Source organism: Colletotrichum godetiae (genome assembly GCF_030913485.1).
Source record: "Colletotrichum godetiae strain CBS 193.32 chromosome Unknown BDP55scaffold_25, whole genome shotgun sequence".
NCBI lineage: Eukaryota > Fungi > Ascomycota > Sordariomycetes > Glomerellales > Glomerellaceae > Colletotrichum > Colletotrichum godetiae.
In genome coordinates this window covers 83,891-104,016 of record NW_026851273.1, presented here as the reverse complement: position 1 = coordinate 104,016, position 20,126 = coordinate 83,891, and the positions used below count along the sequence as shown (strand labels likewise).

The 20,126-nt window shown below is 53.1% G+C and overlaps 5 protein-coding genes across 5 annotated transcripts; 3 read left to right on the top strand and 2 right to left on the bottom strand.

Moving 5' to 3' along the window:
• Window positions 1-650: 650 nt before the first annotated feature.
• Window positions 651-2,926, bottom strand: BDP55DRAFT_553992 (uncharacterized protein; the record flags this gene model as incomplete). Its single annotated transcript, XM_060569350.1, has 4 exons — window positions 651-1,197; window positions 1,249-1,529; window positions 1,582-2,541; window positions 2,711-2,926. The coding sequence occupies 4 exons, from the start codon at window positions 2,924-2,926 to the stop codon at window positions 651-653; spliced, it is 2,004 nt and encodes a 667-aa protein (XP_060428486.1).
• A 1,927-nt stretch (window positions 2,927-4,853) lies between these two features.
• On the bottom strand, window positions 4,854-9,052 carry BDP55DRAFT_666580 (urea carboxylase). The gene is made up of 15 exons (XM_060575111.1): window positions 8,469-9,052; window positions 8,373-8,417; window positions 8,266-8,348; window positions 8,155-8,244; window positions 8,110-8,133; window positions 8,060-8,070; window positions 7,949-8,029; window positions 7,824-7,927; window positions 7,775-7,796; window positions 7,721-7,738; window positions 7,690-7,699; window positions 7,406-7,656; window positions 7,294-7,369; window positions 5,179-7,272; window positions 4,854-5,149 (listed from the first exon to the last, which is right to left on the bottom strand). Exons 1-15 carry the CDS (start codon window positions 8,666-8,668, stop codon window positions 4,917-4,919), a joined length of 3,342 nt encoding a protein of 1,113 aa, XP_060428485.1. The 5' UTR covers window positions 8,669-9,052; the 3' UTR covers window positions 4,854-4,916.
• A 351-nt stretch (window positions 9,053-9,403) lies between these two features.
• On the top strand, window positions 9,404-10,189 carry BDP55DRAFT_694578 (LamB/YcsF family protein; the record flags this gene model as incomplete). Its single annotated transcript, XM_060577370.1, has 1 exon — window positions 9,404-10,189. The coding sequence occupies one exon, from the start codon at window positions 9,404-9,406 to the stop codon at window positions 10,187-10,189; it is 786 nt and encodes a 261-aa protein (XP_060428484.1).
• A 579-nt stretch (window positions 10,190-10,768) lies between these two features.
• On the top strand, window positions 10,769-13,307 carry BDP55DRAFT_611957 (uncharacterized protein). Its single transcript, XM_060571191.1, has 3 exons — window positions 10,769-10,851; window positions 10,909-11,058; window positions 11,117-13,307. The coding sequence occupies exon 3, from the start codon at window positions 11,129-11,131 to the stop codon at window positions 13,160-13,162; it is 2,034 nt and encodes a 677-aa protein (XP_060428483.1). The 5' UTR covers window positions 10,769-10,851; window positions 10,909-11,058; window positions 11,117-11,128; the 3' UTR covers window positions 13,163-13,307.
• A 2,663-nt stretch (window positions 13,308-15,970) lies between these two features.
• Window positions 15,971-17,781, top strand: BDP55DRAFT_632927 (uncharacterized protein; the record flags this gene model as incomplete). The annotated part of the gene is made up of 4 exons (XM_060572485.1): window positions 15,971-16,614; window positions 16,635-16,666; window positions 16,823-17,670; window positions 17,707-17,781. The coding sequence occupies 4 exons, from the start codon at window positions 15,971-15,973 to the stop codon at window positions 17,779-17,781; spliced, it is 1,599 nt and encodes a 532-aa protein (XP_060428482.1).
• Between the last annotated feature and the right edge of the window lie 2,345 nt (window positions 17,782-20,126).

Here is a 20,126-nt window from a genome sequence, read left to right as displayed (position 1 = left end):
GGCATCATAATAACTGGTGCCTGGAGGGCTGGCATATAAAGCGGGGCAAAGTAGTTCTTGGCTGACTCGCAGAGTTGAGATCTGGAATCTGACGATGTCTAGATCTACGGACAGAGGGTAGCAGATCTCAATGGGACGGTGGGGGTCTGGCGGTTAGAGATTTCTCGTGTGGGCTTCTGAAGGCGCAGAGACCCCTGGAGTTGATCCTCGTGATGAGATATTATGTGAAAGCCATGTGGAAGACCGAGTTATGACAGAATTTGTCATCTTGAAGTCTGGTGATTCGGCTCACAAATCGGAACTGCGGTGTTGGTGCCTCGGGTGCGTAAGTTGCTTTAAAAAAAGAATCCAAAATTCCACAACGGCTCCATGCCGCCGCGTGTATATTCTGAGCAGAGATATGTGCCTTTATGGCCAATATAAACACGATAGACTTGTCTCTCACGAGAAACCCCCCTCAAACGCCTCTCACTGCTCGGCGCGCCTCCCGAGCTGGTATATCGCTAGTAAATCAACAGATCGCCGCATATTGTTCCAACGCCCCGCCATCTTCTTGTACTGTCGTGGACTAGCACCGAGTATCATAAATCAGCCGCAGCTTCAACTCTTCCTGAAAACCTGAATTCGTACACAAAACCTCGCCCCGGGTTCTAGCCAGGGAGGTTGTCGAGAGGCGGCATCGGAATTCCACTCAATCCAGTCTCAATGTCGTTCATAATCGTCTCGTCCGCCGCAATGCTGTTCATCACCTCATCCTGCGTGAAGCCCTGCCAATACGTCGGGTTGATCTGCGACGCCTTCTTTGATCGGTAAATCTCCTGTGCGACTCCCTTGACTTGCCCCGAAGCGTTGCCCGCCGCCTTCCATACCGCCGAGAGCTTGTTGAGGGCGCCGATATTGAGCCGAATCTGCTGTCGCAAGTCGTCGTCATCGTGGGGGATGAAGAAGAGCGCCCATTTGCTCAAGTGGACGATCGAGGAGAGCGTCACTACGCAGGTGAAGAAGTGCGTGTGTGAGAGGAGAGGTACACGGTGAGTGATCATCTTGCTGATTTCGGCGGCTGAAGCAATCGTGTGGCTCGTATGTGTGTTGAATAAGTCTCCGGATGGGACTGGTCGGTGTGGTGCGCAGGACGTTACAGATCGCGTTGGCGAGGAATCCAGCTGAGAGTGCGGCTGGTGAAGCATGATGGATGTTCTATAACACGTCAGTTCGATACTAACCACACCTCACAAACGTCAGACATACGCATTGGTCATCATGTTGGCCTGGAAGATCATCTCATCCGATTGTAGCTTCTGGTCCAGGGCGTCCTTCTTGGATAGCGGCAGGTGAAGCCTCCAGTTGGTCAGAAGCGCCTCGATGCGCCCGAGATTCTCATCATCAGGACCGTATATCGGCGGGACGCGCATGAACTTTCCGAGGTTCCGCCCTGCGAGAATACGATACGCAAACGAGGAGAACTCCCTATCATCCCCAGAGAAGTCTTGGTCTTCCAAGTCCGTGAGAGTCAAAGGTGGTGGGATGCTCTGGTTCAGAATCTTAGCCTCTGACCTTCACACGGGATACTAAGCGACTCACCCCAGACAGATACTGATGCTCCTCACAAGGGAGGGCGGCATCGGCGGGTACATCAAACAGGAGAAAGTTGGTCTGGCGATGTACCCCAGCCACCATGCCGTCTACGACGAACAAGTCCCACCATGTCCTACGCCAGCTCTCTTCTAACACGGGAATGCCCCGCCCATACTGTGTCGCATACTCCCGGGTATTGAGTCCCAGTTCCAGGGCGATGCGTTCGGCGTCACCGAGCAGATTTCGAGCCTTTTCCTGCTCACAGCTGCCGTCCAAGCCTACAATTAAAAGGATCAAGGCTTGCACGAAGAAGCCGTCCCTCCGGGTCGTTGGATCCTGGACCAGGCGCAATGCCTCATCCAAAAAGCCAGCCCGCGCAGGCCCCATGTCGAGGAAGAGAGCACCAACCCACCGAATGGCGGCCAGGAGAGGTTCTACATTGGTGTCTCTCATGATACGGAGGAGCCATTCTTTCGGTAGGGCAAACGGGTGTGAGGCATAGAAATGGTGGTAAAAGGAGTCGAGACATCGTTCGGCCAAGGTAGGCACGGGGACTTGCGCAGGTACACCGGGCTGAGATTGACCCAGTGCTAGCTGGGTCGAGTTGAAGCCGATGGCAGCACCGAAAGACCGGTAGAGCTGCAAGTTAGAGAAGTTGGGCGTCGCGGCAAAGGTGGTGCTGGGCGTATCTGGGAGCACGACGCCCGGCGTATTAAATGCCATTCCATTCTGCATCGTCGTGGGTACTGAGGTGCCGTTTGCGCCAAGTAGCATGGGACAGCTATTGTCGCCGACGCCTACGGTGGAAGTGGGGGACGAGGATCGCGCTCTCTTGTTCGGATTGGCGGTGTAATTCCTCCTCGGGCCCTTGTAGCCGCGCCGAGAAGCGACGTAGACGCACTCGGACTGGGAGCTCAGGCATCGCGAGCACGGGTTCTGGCCGTCGCACTTGAGATGCTTGCTGCGCTGTTGCAGAACAAGATTGGGTTAGTCTCACACTCTCTCACAAGCTCGCGCGAAAGAGGGTGGTGCCTGTCTCGCCGTCGCCGTCGCCGTCTCGGCCGGAGCCAATGGGGAGGAGCGAGAGACGACGATGACGGGGACCCTGACAGGCTGACATGGAGGTGCGACTTACGCAGGCGAGACATGCAGCGGGGACAGCTACAACGGGAGGCTGCTGCCCTTGAGATCGGGAATCACTGGTCGCCGAGGAGGGTGCGTTTGGCGAGTCGCGGTCGGCTGGTGACTCCGAGTCGGGCACCATTGCCAAAGGGTTCGGGGACCCGTTGCTGTGTGTGCTATGTGTGCTCCCCGGGGGAGGTGGGACTTCGGGCGACAGCGAGGATTGCATGTCGAAGACTATTCTTCAGGTATTGTTGGATTGCGGCCGATTGCCGTGGGCTCCCCGGGATTCGTTACTCGACTAGGGAAATGTGTCGATGTTCTCCTTTTCTCTCTCTCTTTCGCAGCTGTTTGTTTGGACGCTGGCAAGGCGCGGGCAGCAAGTGGGTGGTTGCAGGAGGGAAAAGTGATGCTTGGTCGGCGACAAAGAAGGTGCCAGGGGGCGTGTTAGTATCTGTAGCGAGGAGAGCAGACTGTTTGTGACCTCTGGCCCCCAAACCAAACCCCAAAACGCTCGACCGCGGGAGGCAGCAAGAAAGAGGCGGGAGGAGCTGCCCTGGCTGGCCTGGCCTGGCCTGGCACGGCACAGCTGCGGCGCACGGATGTGGTGGGTTGAACCCGTCAAAATGTGCCCGAACTTGAAAGTCTGGACTGTTTGGGAGCCCTGGACCCCTTCACGCGAGCAGGGGCTGAGGTAGCCAATGGACGAGCCAATTGGGCCAAATCTAAAAGCTGTCCGCGGTGGTTGGACTGCCGTGGGACGGATGCGGGTAGGGATGAGGTTGATGTTGATGGCTTGCACCGAGGTTCCCTTTCTTTCGCGTGTTTGGTGGTTGGTTTGGTGGTTGGTTTGGTGTATCCGTAATCCAAGTGTAAGCCTCGCCCTCAAGGCAATGGAAGTGTCAAATGCTTGTCAAGTGGAGCACCAAACTCGGGACCGAATTCAGTTCGGGGAAGCGGGTCCTGGACTTGTGGTGCTGTGGAGGAGAGACAAGAGGCAGCTGCGAGTCAAAGTCGCAAGGTGCATGTGGTGATCGTCGCCGCGTGTGTTTGTGTGTTTGTGTAGGTATGTAAGGTATCTTGCCTTTTGACGCAATGGTAGAAGATGGGCATACCCAACAATCCAGAAACCGTCACGGATTCCAATGTGGTCCAAATCGAGAGTTTGAAAGCCACTTATACAAACCCAAGCAACTGTGCGCTTTCTTCAACGACCGGCAAAGTAGGCGGGTATCGGCCACCACGCCGCGACAGGTGGCAGCCACCTCAGTCCGTGCAGCCTACACCCACTCCACACCTTAATCACGAAGCCGCGGATATCGGCCTTCTTCACTATGTGACTATCGGCCATCAACATCGGCTCAGCCCTACAGCCCATGGATCCGACGCCATGATCCCCCGGCTTGACCCGCGCTATTGACCTTGTTGATCAGCATGTGCAATAGCGGCAGTGAAGTTGGACCTAGATTGCATGATCACACGACCTGTCTTCATTTGCAACCATCGATGCGTTTTGAGATGCCTGGGGTCGGCAGTACATCGGGTTCTCGCCGTCTCCCCTCTGTCATTCCATCATCTCATCGTCTCAGTAACCTACTAGGTAGCCCGAGGAGAGCAAAGGGAGCAGAGAGATCCGACCATTTCGTGCATGGTGGTATAGTTTCCAGCTTCCTGGCGACGCATAATGAATCCTCTCCGGCCGGCCAGTCAATTGCCATCCGCGTCGAGATGAGTGCAAGGGCCGTTTCGGGGCCTCTGAGATGCGCAACTTAACCCGGAACCCAATTTCCCCCTGCCGGGCCGACAGCTTCACTTCAAATGGGGAAGATAGCTTGGGCGGGGGGTGATGTACGAATATGCCAGGATGCTCCCTACCTGGCCCACGAGGTATGTAATGGCGCACGTATCCACGGGGTTGAAGAAAAGGGAAAACACGGGTGACGAGTTCCCTCTTTCAAATCCTTCAATGCCCTCTTATTTGCTCAACCTCGAGCGGGGCCCATAGTCCGGCAGCGGCAATCGGCCGGCCCCGGGAAAGTGGGTCAGACCCCGGCGGGCCGTCGGGTCTGGGTCAATTCATCACCCCATGCCAAGATTGATGGAGTCACATTACACTCGGCAGTCATGAGTCACGATAAGGGAAAGGAGATTTCGTTCGGTCGATTCCAGCGTGGATTTTAGCAGCTCAAAATTATTGCAACGACGCCGCCTACCTTGAGCTAAGAAGCTTTCTTGCCAACTACTATGGGCATACCAGGACTGACGACACTCCCTGGCGGACGTGTAATCTTCGTCACGACTGCTCCCACATGAGAGTCTGGGACAATCACCTTGATTTCCATCTTCATCGCCTCCAAGATAGCGACTGTCTGCTTCTCCTCAAGCACGTCTCCGACCTCAACCAGGACTTTCCAGACATTGGCATTCATGGGCGACTCAATAGCCACGGCATCTGCCGATGCATCGTCCCCGCCCCCTCACTCTTTTTCAACAGAGCTTCCGCCTTGGCAGCAGTCCATTCACCAAAGAGCCGCTGTTCGAGCTCTCCCATCTCCTGGGCTGCGGCATCCTGTCGCTTGCGCCATTCTAGATGCGCTGGATCACGCGCTGCGGCGTCAAACTTGGCAATGTACTCGTCCATGCTGATAGTCCCGTCGGATATGTCGAACACATATCTACCGGCTTCAAAGTCCCTTTCAACTTGGTCAAATTCTTCCTTGGAGACCTCGTGGAATCTGACAATGTCAAAATTATTGAACAACCAAGGTCGCGTCGGGGAGAAGCCGGCGCGAGTGCCCATCAGATCCCACGTACCCAACGTGCGGCCCATGAGCTGGTAGCCGCCCGGCGAAGTCACAGGATAGACAACAAGCAGGGACCCCCCGAGAGCGACTGAGCCGCTCGGAGTGTACGCGCGGTTAGGGTTGTATTTCTGCCCCGTGAACACATACTTAGGGTCGAGCGGAAACATGACAGGGGTTCCGAGGAAGAAGCCAACGGCAACTGTGAGCCAGGGCGTCTTCAAAAGCGAGTCAAACACATCGCGGCGAGTTTCCAACGCGTTGTTCTTCCGCAAATACTCGACGTTGTCCGGGAGGTAAGCGGCGGTGGGGCGAACACTCTCCATGTATCTTTCCGTCGCTTCGGTGATTGTGGGATGGTCCACGTACAGCGGCAGGTTGAATTCGCGAACGGGCACCTTGATGCCAACAATCTCTTCGATACTCCTGTCTTGTGCAACCAAATTCTGCAGCAGCTCGGATTGAGAGATCCGGAGCGGATCGTAATGCACTGTGAGTGTAGCGAGGTTCGGCTCACAGCGCACGCTTGCAAGGTTGCACGCGGCAAGCTTTTCCTCAAGAATATGAACGCAGACCGTATTGCGCAAATCCGCAATTTGCTCGCCATACTCGACTATGATGGAAGTATCGCCACCTTGCCTGTAAGTAACGCGAGGGTGATCACCGTTGGGTTTGGCCATATGTAATATTGAAGTTGTGGTCCGGGATCCGAATTCCAACTTAAGTGGCACAACTTCTGTCTCTTTGCCGTCTACGAGAGCACTCAAAGACTTCAAGTAAGCCTCGTTGGTGTGCTTGATTTTCATGGCATCCTCGAAGGAGACAAGTCGCAGCTGCACACTGTCGCCCGACTTCAGTTGACCAAGTTTCCACATCTCAGCCGAGCAGATGGTGACAGCGCAAGCAAACCCACCCAGGTCCGGCCGGTCGCGGGAAAAGATGATTGGAAACTCCCCGGTCCAATTGACACCGCCGTTGGGATACCCGTAATCGAAGACGTTTGATGGGTGGGACCCGCCTCCCCCGCCGGTGGTGCGTGCCCACTTCAGCCGTGAACCCTCTAGTCGAATACCACTACGACTACTATTGTGGCTGACGGTCCATGTGGAGTTGGTAATTGTCGACATGCCCTCAGGGGTGAGTATATCTTCCGAGCCATAGGGACCATTAAGGCAGAATATCTCCGAGTATCCGTAGTCAGGAATTGCCTTTTGTGGTAAGGAAAAGGGTGTGGCTGCGGCTGCCCAATTGGCTGATTCCGGGGCAAGGGCGAGTAGGTCGTTGATCTGAAGCTTGCGCCCTTGAAGACCGCCAAAAACAAGCTCTGGCGCTGTTGATTTGGAACCGAGATAGAAAGGTATGTCTGGGAAGCCTCCTTTGACTGCAAGGTAGGTTCGAAGACCGTCACCTTTGACGCCGCCAATCTTGAGCGTCTGCCCCTGCCGCACAATGAATCTAGACCACATCGTTTGCTCCGTGTCATCAACGCTAATGGGCACTTGGGCGCCACATACGGCCACCACGGCCGATTCGTGGAATAAGAGTTCCGGACCAGACATAGCTATCTCAAGGACTTCGACCTGAGGATCATTGCCAACGAGGATGTTTGCCGCCCGACTGCTCAAATCATCCATTGGTCCGCCGGGAGGCACGCCGTGTCCGATAGTTGGACGCCCCGGATAATCCTGGACCGTAGTAAAGAGACCAGGGTTAAGGACTTGCATAGCGCACACCTTGGTCTTGAAATTGGACACGAAAGAGGTGAGCGTGTCGCCTTTGGTAAATCCATCAGAACGCAGCACTTGCGAAAGGTACTGCAAATTCGTCTGTGTACCTTGCAATGCAGTTTGAGCCAGAGCGGCGAGCATCTTCTTTTGCGCATCGGCTCGACCATCACTGCTGTGTACCATGACCTTGGCGATCAGAGGGTCGTAATGGGGCGTGATTTGCTGACCGCTCTTCACCCATGTGTCTACACGGATACCATCGCCCTTAGGCCAGCTGACATGCTGTAGAAGGCCCGGACTGGGAGCAAAGTCGAGCAGGGGCACTTCAGCATATACCCGGACCTCGATGGCCGCTCCGTTTGGCTGCGCTTCCGGAAGGCTTCGTAGCTCGTTCGAGGGGATGCCAAGCTGACCGCCATGCTCGTAGTCGGCTTGCTGCAGCATCAAGTGAACTAGATCAACACCATAGCACATCTCAGTGATACCGTGTTCGACCTGGAGGCGCGTGTTCATCTCGAGGAAGAAGAAATCGGCAGTTTCATCGTCGACCAAGAACTCAACGGTGCCGGCACTCTTGTATTTGAGTTGGGAGGCGTACTTGACTGCTGCCTGAAGCATTTTTTCGCGTAGGCCTGGCGTCCGCTCGACAAATGGACTGGGGCACTCTTCAACCACCTTCTGGTGGCGTCGTTGAAGAGAACACTCTCTCTCCCCGAATGCAACCACTTTCTCGCCGTTTCCAAAGACTTGGACCTCAACGTGTCGGGAGCGGGCATAGTACTTTTCCAGGAAGACACCGTTGTTCTTGAACAGAGCGTCTGCGCGACTTTTGACCGTGACGAATGCTTTCGGGATGTCGTCGTCGTCGTGGCATATTTGCAGACCCATGCCGCCTCCTCCTCCGGTGGCTTTCAGCATGACCGGGAAACCGAGCGTCTTGGCGCCCTCTATAGCCTCGCTCGTTGATGGGATTAACGAAGTGCCAGGGATTACGGGCACATTGACAGCTTCAGCAATAGCTCTCGCCTCATGCTTGAGACCCATAGCCTTGATAGAAGTGGATGAAGGACCGATGAAGATCTTGCCTGCAGTTGTGACGGCATCGGCAAAGCCGGCATTCTCGCTGAGGAAGCCATATCCAGGAAACACGGCATCGGCGCCTGTGCGTTTACAGATCCCCAAAATGGCGTCGCTAATGCAGTTATCAGAACCGTGATGTCATATCCACACTGAGGTCAATCACCCATCTGTGTATGTGTCGTTACCCCGCAGCGCGATCGCCTCGTCTGCCAACAAGGCATGTAGTGATGTTGTGTCGGCGTCTGTATAGATGGCAATGCTGTGGACACCGAGTTCGCGGCAGGCCTTGATGCAGCGGACAGCAATCTCGCCACGATTGGCCACCAAGACCTTCTTGATGCTCCGAAGTGGCTTGGGATGCATAGCTTCGTTGAGGCTTTGACAAAGTCAGCAACAAATTGGGCGTGGTCAGAGGGTATGTGGAGGAGCAAAGTGTACAAGCTCAGACTCCAACATGGCTAGTATATCAATCAATCAATCCATTCCGCTCGTCCGCATCTTGATGATACGAAGGCAAGAGCGCGCCCACACCGGGCCGGTGGCTACCCTGACTGCTTCCCGTCTCCGTGTCGTTACCCCAACAGCTAGAGTACCAGGAGAGGGGAACGCGTCCTGTGCCATTGCCGGAGTGCCGGGTCTAGATAAGGGATCATCGACGAAGCGCATGAAGGTTTGTCGGGTGGAGGTCCCGGCAGGCTTTTGTGGTTGGTTTCTGGTAAGATGATTGACGTCTTTGCTACTTTGACGTCGTTGGTCTGAGGAGGTAACGACCCCGCATCGTACCGATTGATGGGGTTACAATGGGCACCCACTGCTATCAGGAACTCCCTGTCGGCGGAGTGCAGTGATAAGGACCACCTGATCCAGTCTACCCCAATTGTCAAGCCGTCGCTTTGGAGTAACAAACCCCAAACGCCTACCCCAATAGTACCATCCATCTCTGTCACCTCAACCATTGAAGCGCTCTTATTAGACGACCATTGAGGCAGCAAAGACAAGATGCCTTCTTCAACCTTACTCAATCGTCTCCCGTTGCGACAGACGGTATTTCTAAGCTTGATATTCCCTGGACAGCGCCCGCTATCACAACAATTCAGAATGGCCTCAGGACTGGCGCGCAAATACGAGATCAACGCCGACATGGGCGAAGGCTTCGGCCGCTGGAAGATGGGTCCGGACGAGGAACTGATGCCTTACATCGACGCCGCCAACATTGCGTGCGGATACCACGCCGGCGACCCTACCATTATGCTCAAAACCGTTCGCCTGTGTAAGAAGCACGGCGTCAAGGCCGGAGCGCACCCAGGATTACAAGACATGTTCGGCTTCGGCCGGAGGAAGATCGAGATTGACCCCAAAGACATGTACGCCATGGTATTGTACCAAGTCGGCGCTCTCAAGGCCATACTCAACTCGGAAGGAGTCGAGCTGTCACATATCAAGCCTCATGGGGAGCTCTTCTTCTATATGCAAAGGGACGAGACCATCATGAGAGCCGTCCTGGAAGCTTGCGCCACGTTTGGGGACAACATCCCAGTATTTGCATCGCAAAACGCCACACAAGAAGCCATGTGTAAGGAACTCGGCATCCCGTTCCAAGGGGAAGTCTACGTTGACATCGACTACTCTCCAGAGGGGAAGCTCATCCCGGTGGCACAGTCTAAGGTGGCCACGCCAGAGCTGTGTTACGAGAGGGCACTATCTGCATCACTCAAGGATGAAGGCAAAGACAACAGCGGCGGCATCTTTAGCTTTGGGTTTGCCGGAAAGCCGTTTAGCATCTGCGTGCATTCTGACCATCCGACGGTACTTCAAAATGTCACCGGTGTACGTAAGGCAGTCAATGAGGCGAACAGGCAGAGGTTTCCTACTGCTTCAGACTAGTTGCTTCTCAACATGAGTGTAACAATACTTCAAGGAGTGCCAAGAAGATTTCGATACTGATATGAAAGAAGGAAACATGAAAGGTACCTGTAGGTGTCGTTCTGGCAGAGGAATTGAAATCGAAAGCAGTTCTGCCAGCTGTCGCGCATCAAGCTACCAGCTGGCGGACTTGAGGCAGCGGACCTTACCAGACCACTTCCTATGAGCCTCATCGTTGAGCTTGCCGTTTAGTATAGATTCCGAGAAGAATACGACGGTGTTTATCGCAACAGGGACGGCGACGTCAAGATGAACCACACGGTCGTCGCTGGAACCTAAACAAAGCTTAACTAGGATGTAGTGAATCATATCGACGAGGCGCGTCTGAGTTGTCTAGCTTGTCGACGGTGGACTACCAATGTCTTGGTCCTGGAAATTCGGATCATCGACCATATATCTGCATCAGAAGGCCATCGCGAGAACGCCTCTTGGCCTTGCCACTTGAAACACTGGCAACCCCTGGCGGCATGGCGTCCTAACATTTTAATCTTCCGAAAAGAGGGGACTAGAGCCGCACAGGGTGCTTTTGGTTGGATACAGGTGACGCTGGCATCCAGTGCGACGTCGGAATAACTGTCGTATCGGATACGAAAAGTCGTCGGGACTGTTGGCGGAAGCGCCGTGTAAGCAAACGACGTCTGTACGTAGGCACTTGGCGATGCCCACTGACATGATCCAAGGGGCCACAAAGAAGAACTCTGGCTTGGCGATGATGCTCTCTAAATGCTTAAGAAAGATATCTTCGTCGCAGAGATGCTTCCCATCATGGACATCAATTGGACATTCAATCACACTCCCTACTTCCATTCAATCTTCTACTTCTTCCAACGGTAAATTCTGAACTTTCTTGGCTAAAGAAACCAGTAAGATGCTAACTCAACGACGTAGTTAAACCACTCGATGCATTTACAGGCTTCACTTACAGTCTTCATCGCACTAACCTTACTTGTCTGTTCAGCGATCGCGGCAAAATCCACTACTCCATGCGAGTCTCGTTCCGACGGCTCTACTCTGGTCACACCCGCCTGCGTAGATCCTCTCTACAGTGAGCCGATCATTGACAGCGAGATCAACGAGACCTCTCCAGGCCTCCATCGTCACGTCGCGGGGCACTTCTCTAATACCTCCACTCGCTTCAACTTTTACTTTCCACCGAAAGATGCATGGGATGGCCGCTTCTTCCAACTCGCCTACCCTACTCAGTCCGAAAATGCCACCGAGGATACCGTCGGCTTCGGTCTAGACAGCATGGCCTACACGGTCCAAGTGACAGGGACCAATGGGTTCCGTGCCGAAGCCACGACCGCAAAGTACTCTAGGATCGTTGCGGCAAAGTACTGCCGCCTCAACAGCACGCAGCACATCTATGGGTATGTCTACGGCGGCAGCGGCGGCTCTGATCAGGTCATTGGCGGTATTGAAAACACGATTGACGTCTGGGATGGCGCTGTGGCCATGGTCCAGGCCATTCCAATTTCCGCACCCAACAGCCCATCAATCAGGGCAATAGCAGGTCTGGTACTGCGGAATAGGAAAATTCAGATCCAGGATTCCCTAAGACCAGGGGGTAGTGGAGATCCCTTCTCGATTCCGTCACTGACTGGAGTTGAGCGGGCTATGCTGGTCGAGGCGACGAAGCTTGGGGTTCCGATCCGTGCTTGGGAACAATATGACGAGGTCGCAAACAGCTCACATTTGAACATCCTGAGGAACACCATTATCAAGCCTTCGGACCCTACATACGCCAATGATTTCTGGTCCAAGCCGGGTTACCTGGGAACCGAAGATAGTGCGCTCGGAAAGATCATGAGAGAGGCCGTGGTCGACTTCAATGCGACCGTCGAAGACGTTCAGCTTGACGAGAATGGAAAGTTGGTCAGCATCAGACTTGACACAGTCCCGGAAATTGTTGCTGATGCATATGGCTACGACCTGACTCTTCTCGGCGCCGACAACTCTAAACTAGGAACCATCAGCGGCACCTTATCTACGGCTAACAACATTATGTCTTTCACTGACTACACTGCCGATGCCAATAATGCCACTCTTACAAAACTTATTGCGAAGGGAGTCAAACTCCATATCGACAACAAGTCGGCCCTTGCAATGCATGCATATTACAGACATCAGGTCCCAGAACGAGCAGGATTTTACGGGTTCGATCAGTTCCGGACTGCCAACGGCACGAGTTGCCCCCAACGCTCTCCCGACACGTCCAAGACCCTCGCCAAAGTCGTCTCTGGTGGCAATCACACCGGCGCCATCGGATGCAAACTCATCGTCGTCCAAAACCTCTTGGACAGCGACGCGTTCCCGTGGCATGCCGACTGGTACCGTTCCCAAGTCAAGCAACAGCTGGGAGATCGCTTCGAGGACAATTATCGCCTGTGGTACAACGACAACGCGGAGCACTTTTACGAAGAAAGGCCTCCGCACCGCCTCAAACTTATTGTGCCGTACAACGGCATCTACCAACAAGCTCTACGAGACGTGGCAGCCTGGGCGGAGAATGAGGTACCTGCGCCAGAGGCCACTGCGTACGCCATTTCCGCCGAAGACAACTCGGTCCAAGTGCCCCCTACAGCGGCCGAACGGCGAGGTGTCCAGCCGGTCGTTGAACTTTTTGCGAACGGAAGATGCAGCTGTACTGTGAAAGCTGGACAGCCGGTGACCTTACGAGCGACTGTTGATACGCCTCCCGGAACTGGCAAGGTTGTGAACGTCGAATGGGATCTGACTTCGCAGGGGACCTTTACTGATGTCGGGCCGGCAATCATGCCTAATCAAACTGTGACGGTTGAGCACACGGTTGTCTACAACACGACGGGGAATTTCGTCGCCATTGCCAGGGCGACGTCTCATCGTGAGGGGGATCAGGGTGCCGCCTATTCGAAGGTGATGAATCTAGCTCGAGTGAACGTTGTCGTTGTATAGTCCCGGTTTCGTCTTGAGGTGCCTGGTTAATGTAATTATGTTAGCCATGTGCTTTCTAATTATCACTTCCAAAATGCAGTCAAATAGTGGCGATTGGGCTTCCCAAATAATAGGATGGGATGCCCGTGATATTTCCGGAACGTATACTAAGAGATGTTCATGACAGCGTAAAATTTCGCCCAGACAGGTGCGGTCAGAAGGAAGGACCCCCCTTAGTTGATATTCCTGCCTAAGCTAGCTGTGACCGAGTTCACACAAGATTAGGAAAGAGAGGCCAAATACCCCCATGTTTCTGCTCCGACCTACGGTACCCATCCACCCTCTCTCAGGACTTATCCACTACCTCACATCGCCTCGCCAGCCGGAGAGAATAGCGGCAATCGATCCAGCGTGGCTTGGGGCTGTTTCCGCCCTCTGACCATCGAGTTCGACCATGAAGCCTCCTACATCTTCGAAGGCTTCAACCTTGAGATCTGGACGACGGATGCACAGGGAGCAAAGCGCCAGATTGGGAAGATTTGGGATCTTCAGGGTTACGGTGAAGCCGAACAAGTCGAGGCTATCGCAAAACGCAAGGTCAAAGGGTTGACATCCTTCCGCACGCTGGCGGCTTTGCGCCTTGCGAGGGATCGTGAAACGGAGAGGGATCACCAAGAAGAGAAGGCCCGCCAGAAGGAGGAGACCCGCCGAAAGGAGAAGAGGGCTCTCCGAGAGAAAACGCTTACCCTTAAATCTCTCTAGGCGAGAAGAAGGGCCATCCAAGAGACAGAGAAGGCCCTCCAGGATGAGGAAGAGGCTCCGCAGGAGAAAATTAAGTCTCTTCAAGAGAAACATACTGTTTAGGAGAGGAAGAACACTCGTTAGACGAGGTGACTAGAGCTCCTGCGAAAGGAGGAGCAACCTCGACAGGAGTGAAAGAATCGCCAGGACGCGGAACAGAACAGTGATGAACTCATGTCGAGTCCGAGCCCTGGGCGATCATGGTTATCAGCGATATAAAAGCCAGGGCCAATCCTTCTCGTACATCAGCCCCTTTTCCTGGAGTCTGGTAGTACTCTTATACTGAGGAGGACATCGGATATGTTGAGGAAACGGCGTCACTAACAGTGATGAGGGTGTCGTCGGAACACCCACCCTTCAGTATTTAGGTAGTTACCGTTCTATGATAATCAGTTCGCTCTTCCAGTTTGCTTATAGATATTTCGTGAATTGTCCCAGGCCAAATTCCAGACTTGTAAGTGTGTGAACATTATAGCCTGACAATGCCCGCAAGTCTGTGTAGACGCATCCCTTTACTTCTAACCCAAGAACGATCGTTTCAAGTGCAGCCTTACGGTTATCTACGAGTGTTTGTATGAGCGAATTGAGGGCCCAAAAACTCGTGGGGAAACCAGGCAAGACATGCTGGCTCTTGGGATACGTACAATGCAATCTACCCGACGTTTCCGAATGCTAAACGTAAATGCCTTTCGTCATGGACCTATTTGCCTTGCACGGCATCTTGGAAGCGTGGGTTGATACATGCGATCTAGACGGGCGAGGATAATGGTGCGAAGCTCCGTATAGGATTTCTGTTTTCGTCTCGAGGTTCGGGCATTAGGGGGCCCTAGAAACTACCCAAGTTTGCCTATGAGCACCCCCTCACAGACAATGTTTGTTGTGGCAGAACCACCCCCCCCCCCGTTCTGTGTAAGATATTTTGAGCGAGAGCCCCCCATAGAAAGCCCCCCTTTCACAGTCTACCAATTTTACTGACGAACCCCCCTAACACAGGCCCCGCCGTCTGATTGACGTTCGCCACCGTGTCAGTTGGCTGCAACGACCATGAGCCAGCTCCTCCTAGTATCTGACCGGGATCGAAGACAGTGATACAAATGATCTTTACCGCCGTGAGTACGTCACTCTGTTACTGGATATATCACTTGTGTCGTCTGATGTGACGAGACAGTACATGTCGTGCTGCCGACAAAGTCCGACTAGCGTCTAGCCGTTGAAATTAAGCTCAAGAGGAACGGGCCGATCCGACGAACATGCCGGCAGTGCAGATCCCTGTCAATGCTCTGCGCTGACTTGCATCCCTTTCAAAGTCTAGCTACCTTACTTGAAGTTAAATATTTACATGCAACGCACACTATTGCCTAAGAGACTCAAGTGTTGCATGGTGTACACACTTCTGCCACCCTGGAGCATGAACAACGGAAGGAAGTATCGGGCCCGGGTGCCTTCCTCCACCCAGCCCTACGGGTGGGACAGCAAGAGCAGATAATTCAGGCCCCCGCGTCCTCCCATCGACTGAGGCATCCAAAGGGAAGTATCCACCTCTAGGATCCTGGTACTTACCTTACCTTCGATTCCTGTCTACCTTATATCCTGCACCAAACCGAAAAAGGTCAGTAGGATTCCGTACCATTTCACTCCCACACGTTAGGTACCTTGCCCCAAACCCCTGCGTCTTCGTCACTCCACTAACGTACTTCAATTAGGGCATCCCCAAGTGCCAGAACACCAGAGCACGACGGCACAATAGCGACGCCGAGCCTTGAACTACCGGCGGAATGGATGAACGAGATTCAAAGACTCTAAAGATGGTATGGGAGCGACGAAAGATTTTCGGTCGCTCACGTGCAGTCCCCTCCCCCGAACAACGAAGGTAGTCGCATGGCCTTGATCTTGCACACCACAGGCATGAGAGCTAGCGGCCCGTATGATCTCTTCTCTAGGTACCTTGTCGATTCGCATGTCATCCTATAGATGCTAGAGAGAGAGAGGGGGAGAGAGAGAATGAGAAGTGCTTGATATACAGAGGAAATGAGACCCGTGGTTTCAAGATACGGCGGCATCGGATTGGCCTCCAACTTTGATTTCAGATACAAACTAGTCATCATCGATGCCGACCATTCCAACAGTGTCGACTATGCTATCTCGCTGGTCAAGTTGTCCCTTCTCCTGAGAACTGAGGATTCGACTATTTTGCGCATCGTCTGGTCATCATCTGCCCCCGTTGACAAAGAGTTAGGCAGGATGCTCGCCGTTTCAACCAATAAATCGGATATTCCCATTACGATTTTTCTATTGACGCAGCCGGCGAATTTGCCGAGTCTGTCAAATTTGAGATGGATTTCATACGACGCAACCGATGAAGAGTTCCCAGGCGCTGGGATTGAGGCTATTGCTCCAAACTATGCAATGATTCGGGACCTGGGACCGTCGGTGCACAGGACGAGGAGAACAGTGTTCTTCCGTGACGAAGGATCCGAATTGTATCGGCATCTTCTAATCAAAAGGGTTCAAGTGGCCATTCATAAGCACATGGTCGAAGAGGACCTAGCCGAGGAGAGGGGATCGATCCGACTCCCCGATTTGTCGGGAAGATCGTCAGACGTTGCCAAGGACGCGCATCATTTGGTTCTTCTCAGGAATGAGACAAACTATGTTTTTGACAAGGAGACTTCGTTTGTGGTCAGGACAACAGCGCCGCTGTCGAGAGCCAGGATGCTGGTCCAAGTAAGTTTCGCCTTCAATAAGGAGGTGGAGCAGGCGGACAGAACCATCCACGTTCAGATGGCACTGGAGGACATACTTGGCGCGGAAGCTGAAAGGGAATTCGAAGAGATTCATCTTCCGCTCTTCATCATCAATGTGATGTATGAATGCCCTCAGATCGAGCTCAACCGTCTTCGGGATTGTGTCCAAACGAGTCGGCGTTCGCTGAGGCTATTCGGCGGCTTTATGTTCTTGTGTACATCTGCTACGATGAGGACGAAGTCAAGATGCATCTCAATAAAGATCAGACAGGAAAGATCATTCGCCCCCAGCAGATCACGAGGAATGATTTGTCAGTGGCCTACTTTCTGAGCTGCATCACGGCGGATACCCCCGCCACGGTGCGGTCCGCAAAGATTGAAATTGCGGCCATTGTACTCGTGTCCCAAAGTTCGGATATTTTCGTCCAGATTATATCTAAGTCTTTTGATGACGAAGAGTCCTTCAATGGCCTTTTCCAGCGTCATTCCACACATGTGCCGAACGATGTCATCCAGAGTGGCGCTATGTGGTTGTCTTTGGCAATGTTGCGCTACTACAGAGAGGGGTGGCAACATCCCATGAGTATCATCTCATATGAGTATGGGAATCTGAAACTTTCATCTACCACATTCTGCGAGATCAATCTCGATTCAGAGGCAATCGCGAAGGTGTTGGACGAATTGGTTCCGGAGGCAAATGGTAATGCACCGGGAGCGACCCTCTATCTTTCCCACGGCGACGTGGGGCAGATTCAGAGATTCATGGTTCGTGCTTGGGCACACAACGTCGCTCTCTACGACGGTGAAGACGGTACGGATAGTAACATCATCTTTTCAGGGGCTCGATCGAGCCAGCTAGGCGCCAGGGTTTGGTGCTTCCTCGATATGCGCCACTACTCTGCTTTGGGTTTCTCTTTGTTTGCTCCACGTACCTGGGATAGCTCCCGACAGCCATCCCGGAACAAGTTATGTTCGATACTTTTGGTGAGATGAGCTACGAGTTGGCGGACTTTGCTACAGTCGGTTTTGGAAGGTGATGAGGATTATTGGGAAGGCCGGCCGGAGGACGAGGAGTACCAAGGTGACCAAGCCTAAGTACCTTCATCAATAATGTCATTTTCCATTCTCCTGTAGCCGCATTTTCTCCCATGTTCGTCGCTTTCGTGAGGCCGCCAAGGGGCTTATTTGATTCTGCGGATGTCTCGCAGTTAGACGAGAGACTTGAGCACATCAAAGTTGTTAATCGTCACTTTCTTCCCCAAAGCTGCTTACCTTATGCGAAGAGTATCATGATTGCTGGCGAAATTAAATCGTGAATCATTGAGTTCAGTATTCAATAAAGGTGGCAAGGGGTTCTACAAGAGCCTTCACTCAACTCAGTTGGGTACGTTGACAACCCACCGGTTGCCCAGCTGGCTCTACCGACGTGTATATTTATGTATGCGGTTTGCAAAAAGTGAGCATAATGGAGTACCCAGGGATCAATTTGTTATGTGTGTAACTATCTAGGATCTTCGAAAACGAAGTACAAGCTCTTCAACATACCTAAAGGCAACCAGCCTCTGAAGCCTCTTCGATGGTTCAATTTTTCGCCTTTTCTTGGTACACTCTCCTATGTCTCTCGGGCGAAACCCCCTACTTCCCTCATCTCTCAGAATTTATCCGTTTCTTCGTTGCTACCATTTTTTTCTTCTGCCTTTGACGTCTTTTCAGATAGTTTGAGCCTTGTTTTTTTTTTTTTTTTTGCTTGCAAGGAGAGTATCTCACCTATTCAAGACTTGTCGAGCGTAGACTCGGTGGTCCTCTTCTGTCTCTCGCGGACCACGGCAGCTCTGTGGACGCAACAGTTCTTTTTATGATTCTCGATGTCGTTCCCTTCCTTCAAGAGGATGTTGCAGTGTGCGACCAAGTCCACACGACCATGCTTCTTCCCCATGTGCGTACGGAGGGTATCGGTGTCTATCTTCTGGTCCCAGTGGCAGCCGGCTTGGTTGCAGTACTTAAGCTGAGGTTCCTGGGCGGATACCATCTTCAATGCGAGATGCCAAGAAACTCGATCTTTATAGGGGGGGGAACTAAGCTGTGCGTACTTGGGTGGCGGGAGGGAAGAGGTGAATGACAGCGGAGGGCGATATGACGAAGAGGTGAGAGGGATCTTTTACTCTTATTCATACTTTATCGCCTAAAACACCGCCCTTTCTCTTGACAAAGACTATTCCGACAACGCGGGAGGACTTTGAGCGACGAGGTGGTCGACTAGCCACGTGATATCGCTCCATGAGCGCGCTGTCTACCCATGGACGCAACCACTTTGACTGACGCGGTTGCCTCGCGCGTCTTAGAAGGATGTTATCGCGTTAGGCAGCATTTCAGGGGTTCAGTATGCAGGAATTACATGAGACCAGATCGTTGTACTTGGCTAAGAAGGGTAGCCAAGGACTGGCGAATGGCCGAGGGTGGACTGAGAATTGAGATGCCGGCTGTCATCCCTGAGGGCGAGTATCCTCACTTGACTACCAGAAGTGGCAGCCAGGAGTCAGAATTAGAATGCAACCTGGGGGCAAATTGCTGGTCTGTTTCTTTACAACTGATCATCTACGACCTCCTCTCCCGGTGGTTCCTCGATAGCATGCCAATATTCATCGCCCCAATCGCCGTCCGGTCTCTGCGAAGCTAACCCAGAGCGCGTGAAAATCTGTACTCCTGACTCATAGTAGGAGCTTGTTGTCGTCTGCGGTGGGTTTTCAGCGAATGGGTTAGGTGACATTGGGGTCGAAATGCTGCGATTGTTAGCTAGGAATGGCTTCACGTCAGATGGTAAAGTACCCGAGGTTGAAGGTGAATTTTTCCGTCAGTACCCTAGTAGTTTTTGAACAACTACTCTAATGCCGAAGAACTAATTCACTATACATATTCTCACTGCGATGTGAGAGTGGCCACATTTCTGGCCTCCCAAGCATCGAATCCCCAATCGCGGTAGAATCTTGCCCCCCTTGTCATCTGCATCCTTTTATGCATGTTGGAGCACAGCAGCATCGAGGTTGTATGTGAAGAGGAATTTCGATGCCATCCGCCCACTTGGCGACTCGGTGAAGGGCGACGCTTGATTAAAGTAGTCACGGCTGTCCGATGCAAATATTGCAACGATCCTCCACTCTCTCCTTACTGGAGAACCATATACTGACTTCGCATGACCATCTATGACTCAAGACCTTGGAGGTGCCGGCATGCATAAGAGCCGGGTGGTCTGCCCACTCGGGAAGTAGGAAAGGCCATTCCCGGCTCAACATCATGACGCCCTCTCCAGGCGAACCAACTTATTGCATACCCAAGTTGCGGGTTTTGCCCGCCCTTGATGAGAAATTCCATCATTTTCAAGGGCTGAGAGGCGCACACGTGGTGTTCAACGACCCTTCTCCAGCCAGGCGGCTTTCGCCACA

Coding starts and splice junctions, on each gene's coding strand:
- BDP55DRAFT_666580 (XM_060575111.1), bottom strand. CDS start 8,668: ATGCATCCCAAGCCACTTCGGAGCATCAAGAAGGTCTTGGTGGCCAAT. Junction 8,349..8,372: donor CGCACAGGCGCCGATGCCGT/GTTTCCTGGATA, acceptor TGGCTTCCTCAG/CGAGAATGCCGGCTTTGCCG. Junction 5,150..5,178: donor GGAAGCTCTGTTGAAAAAGA/GTGAGGGGGCGG, acceptor ATGCATCGGCAG/ATGCCGTGGCTATTGAGTCG.
- BDP55DRAFT_611957 (XM_060571191.1), top strand. CDS start 11,129: ATGCATTTACAGGCTTCACTTACAGTCTTCATCGCACTAACCTTACTT.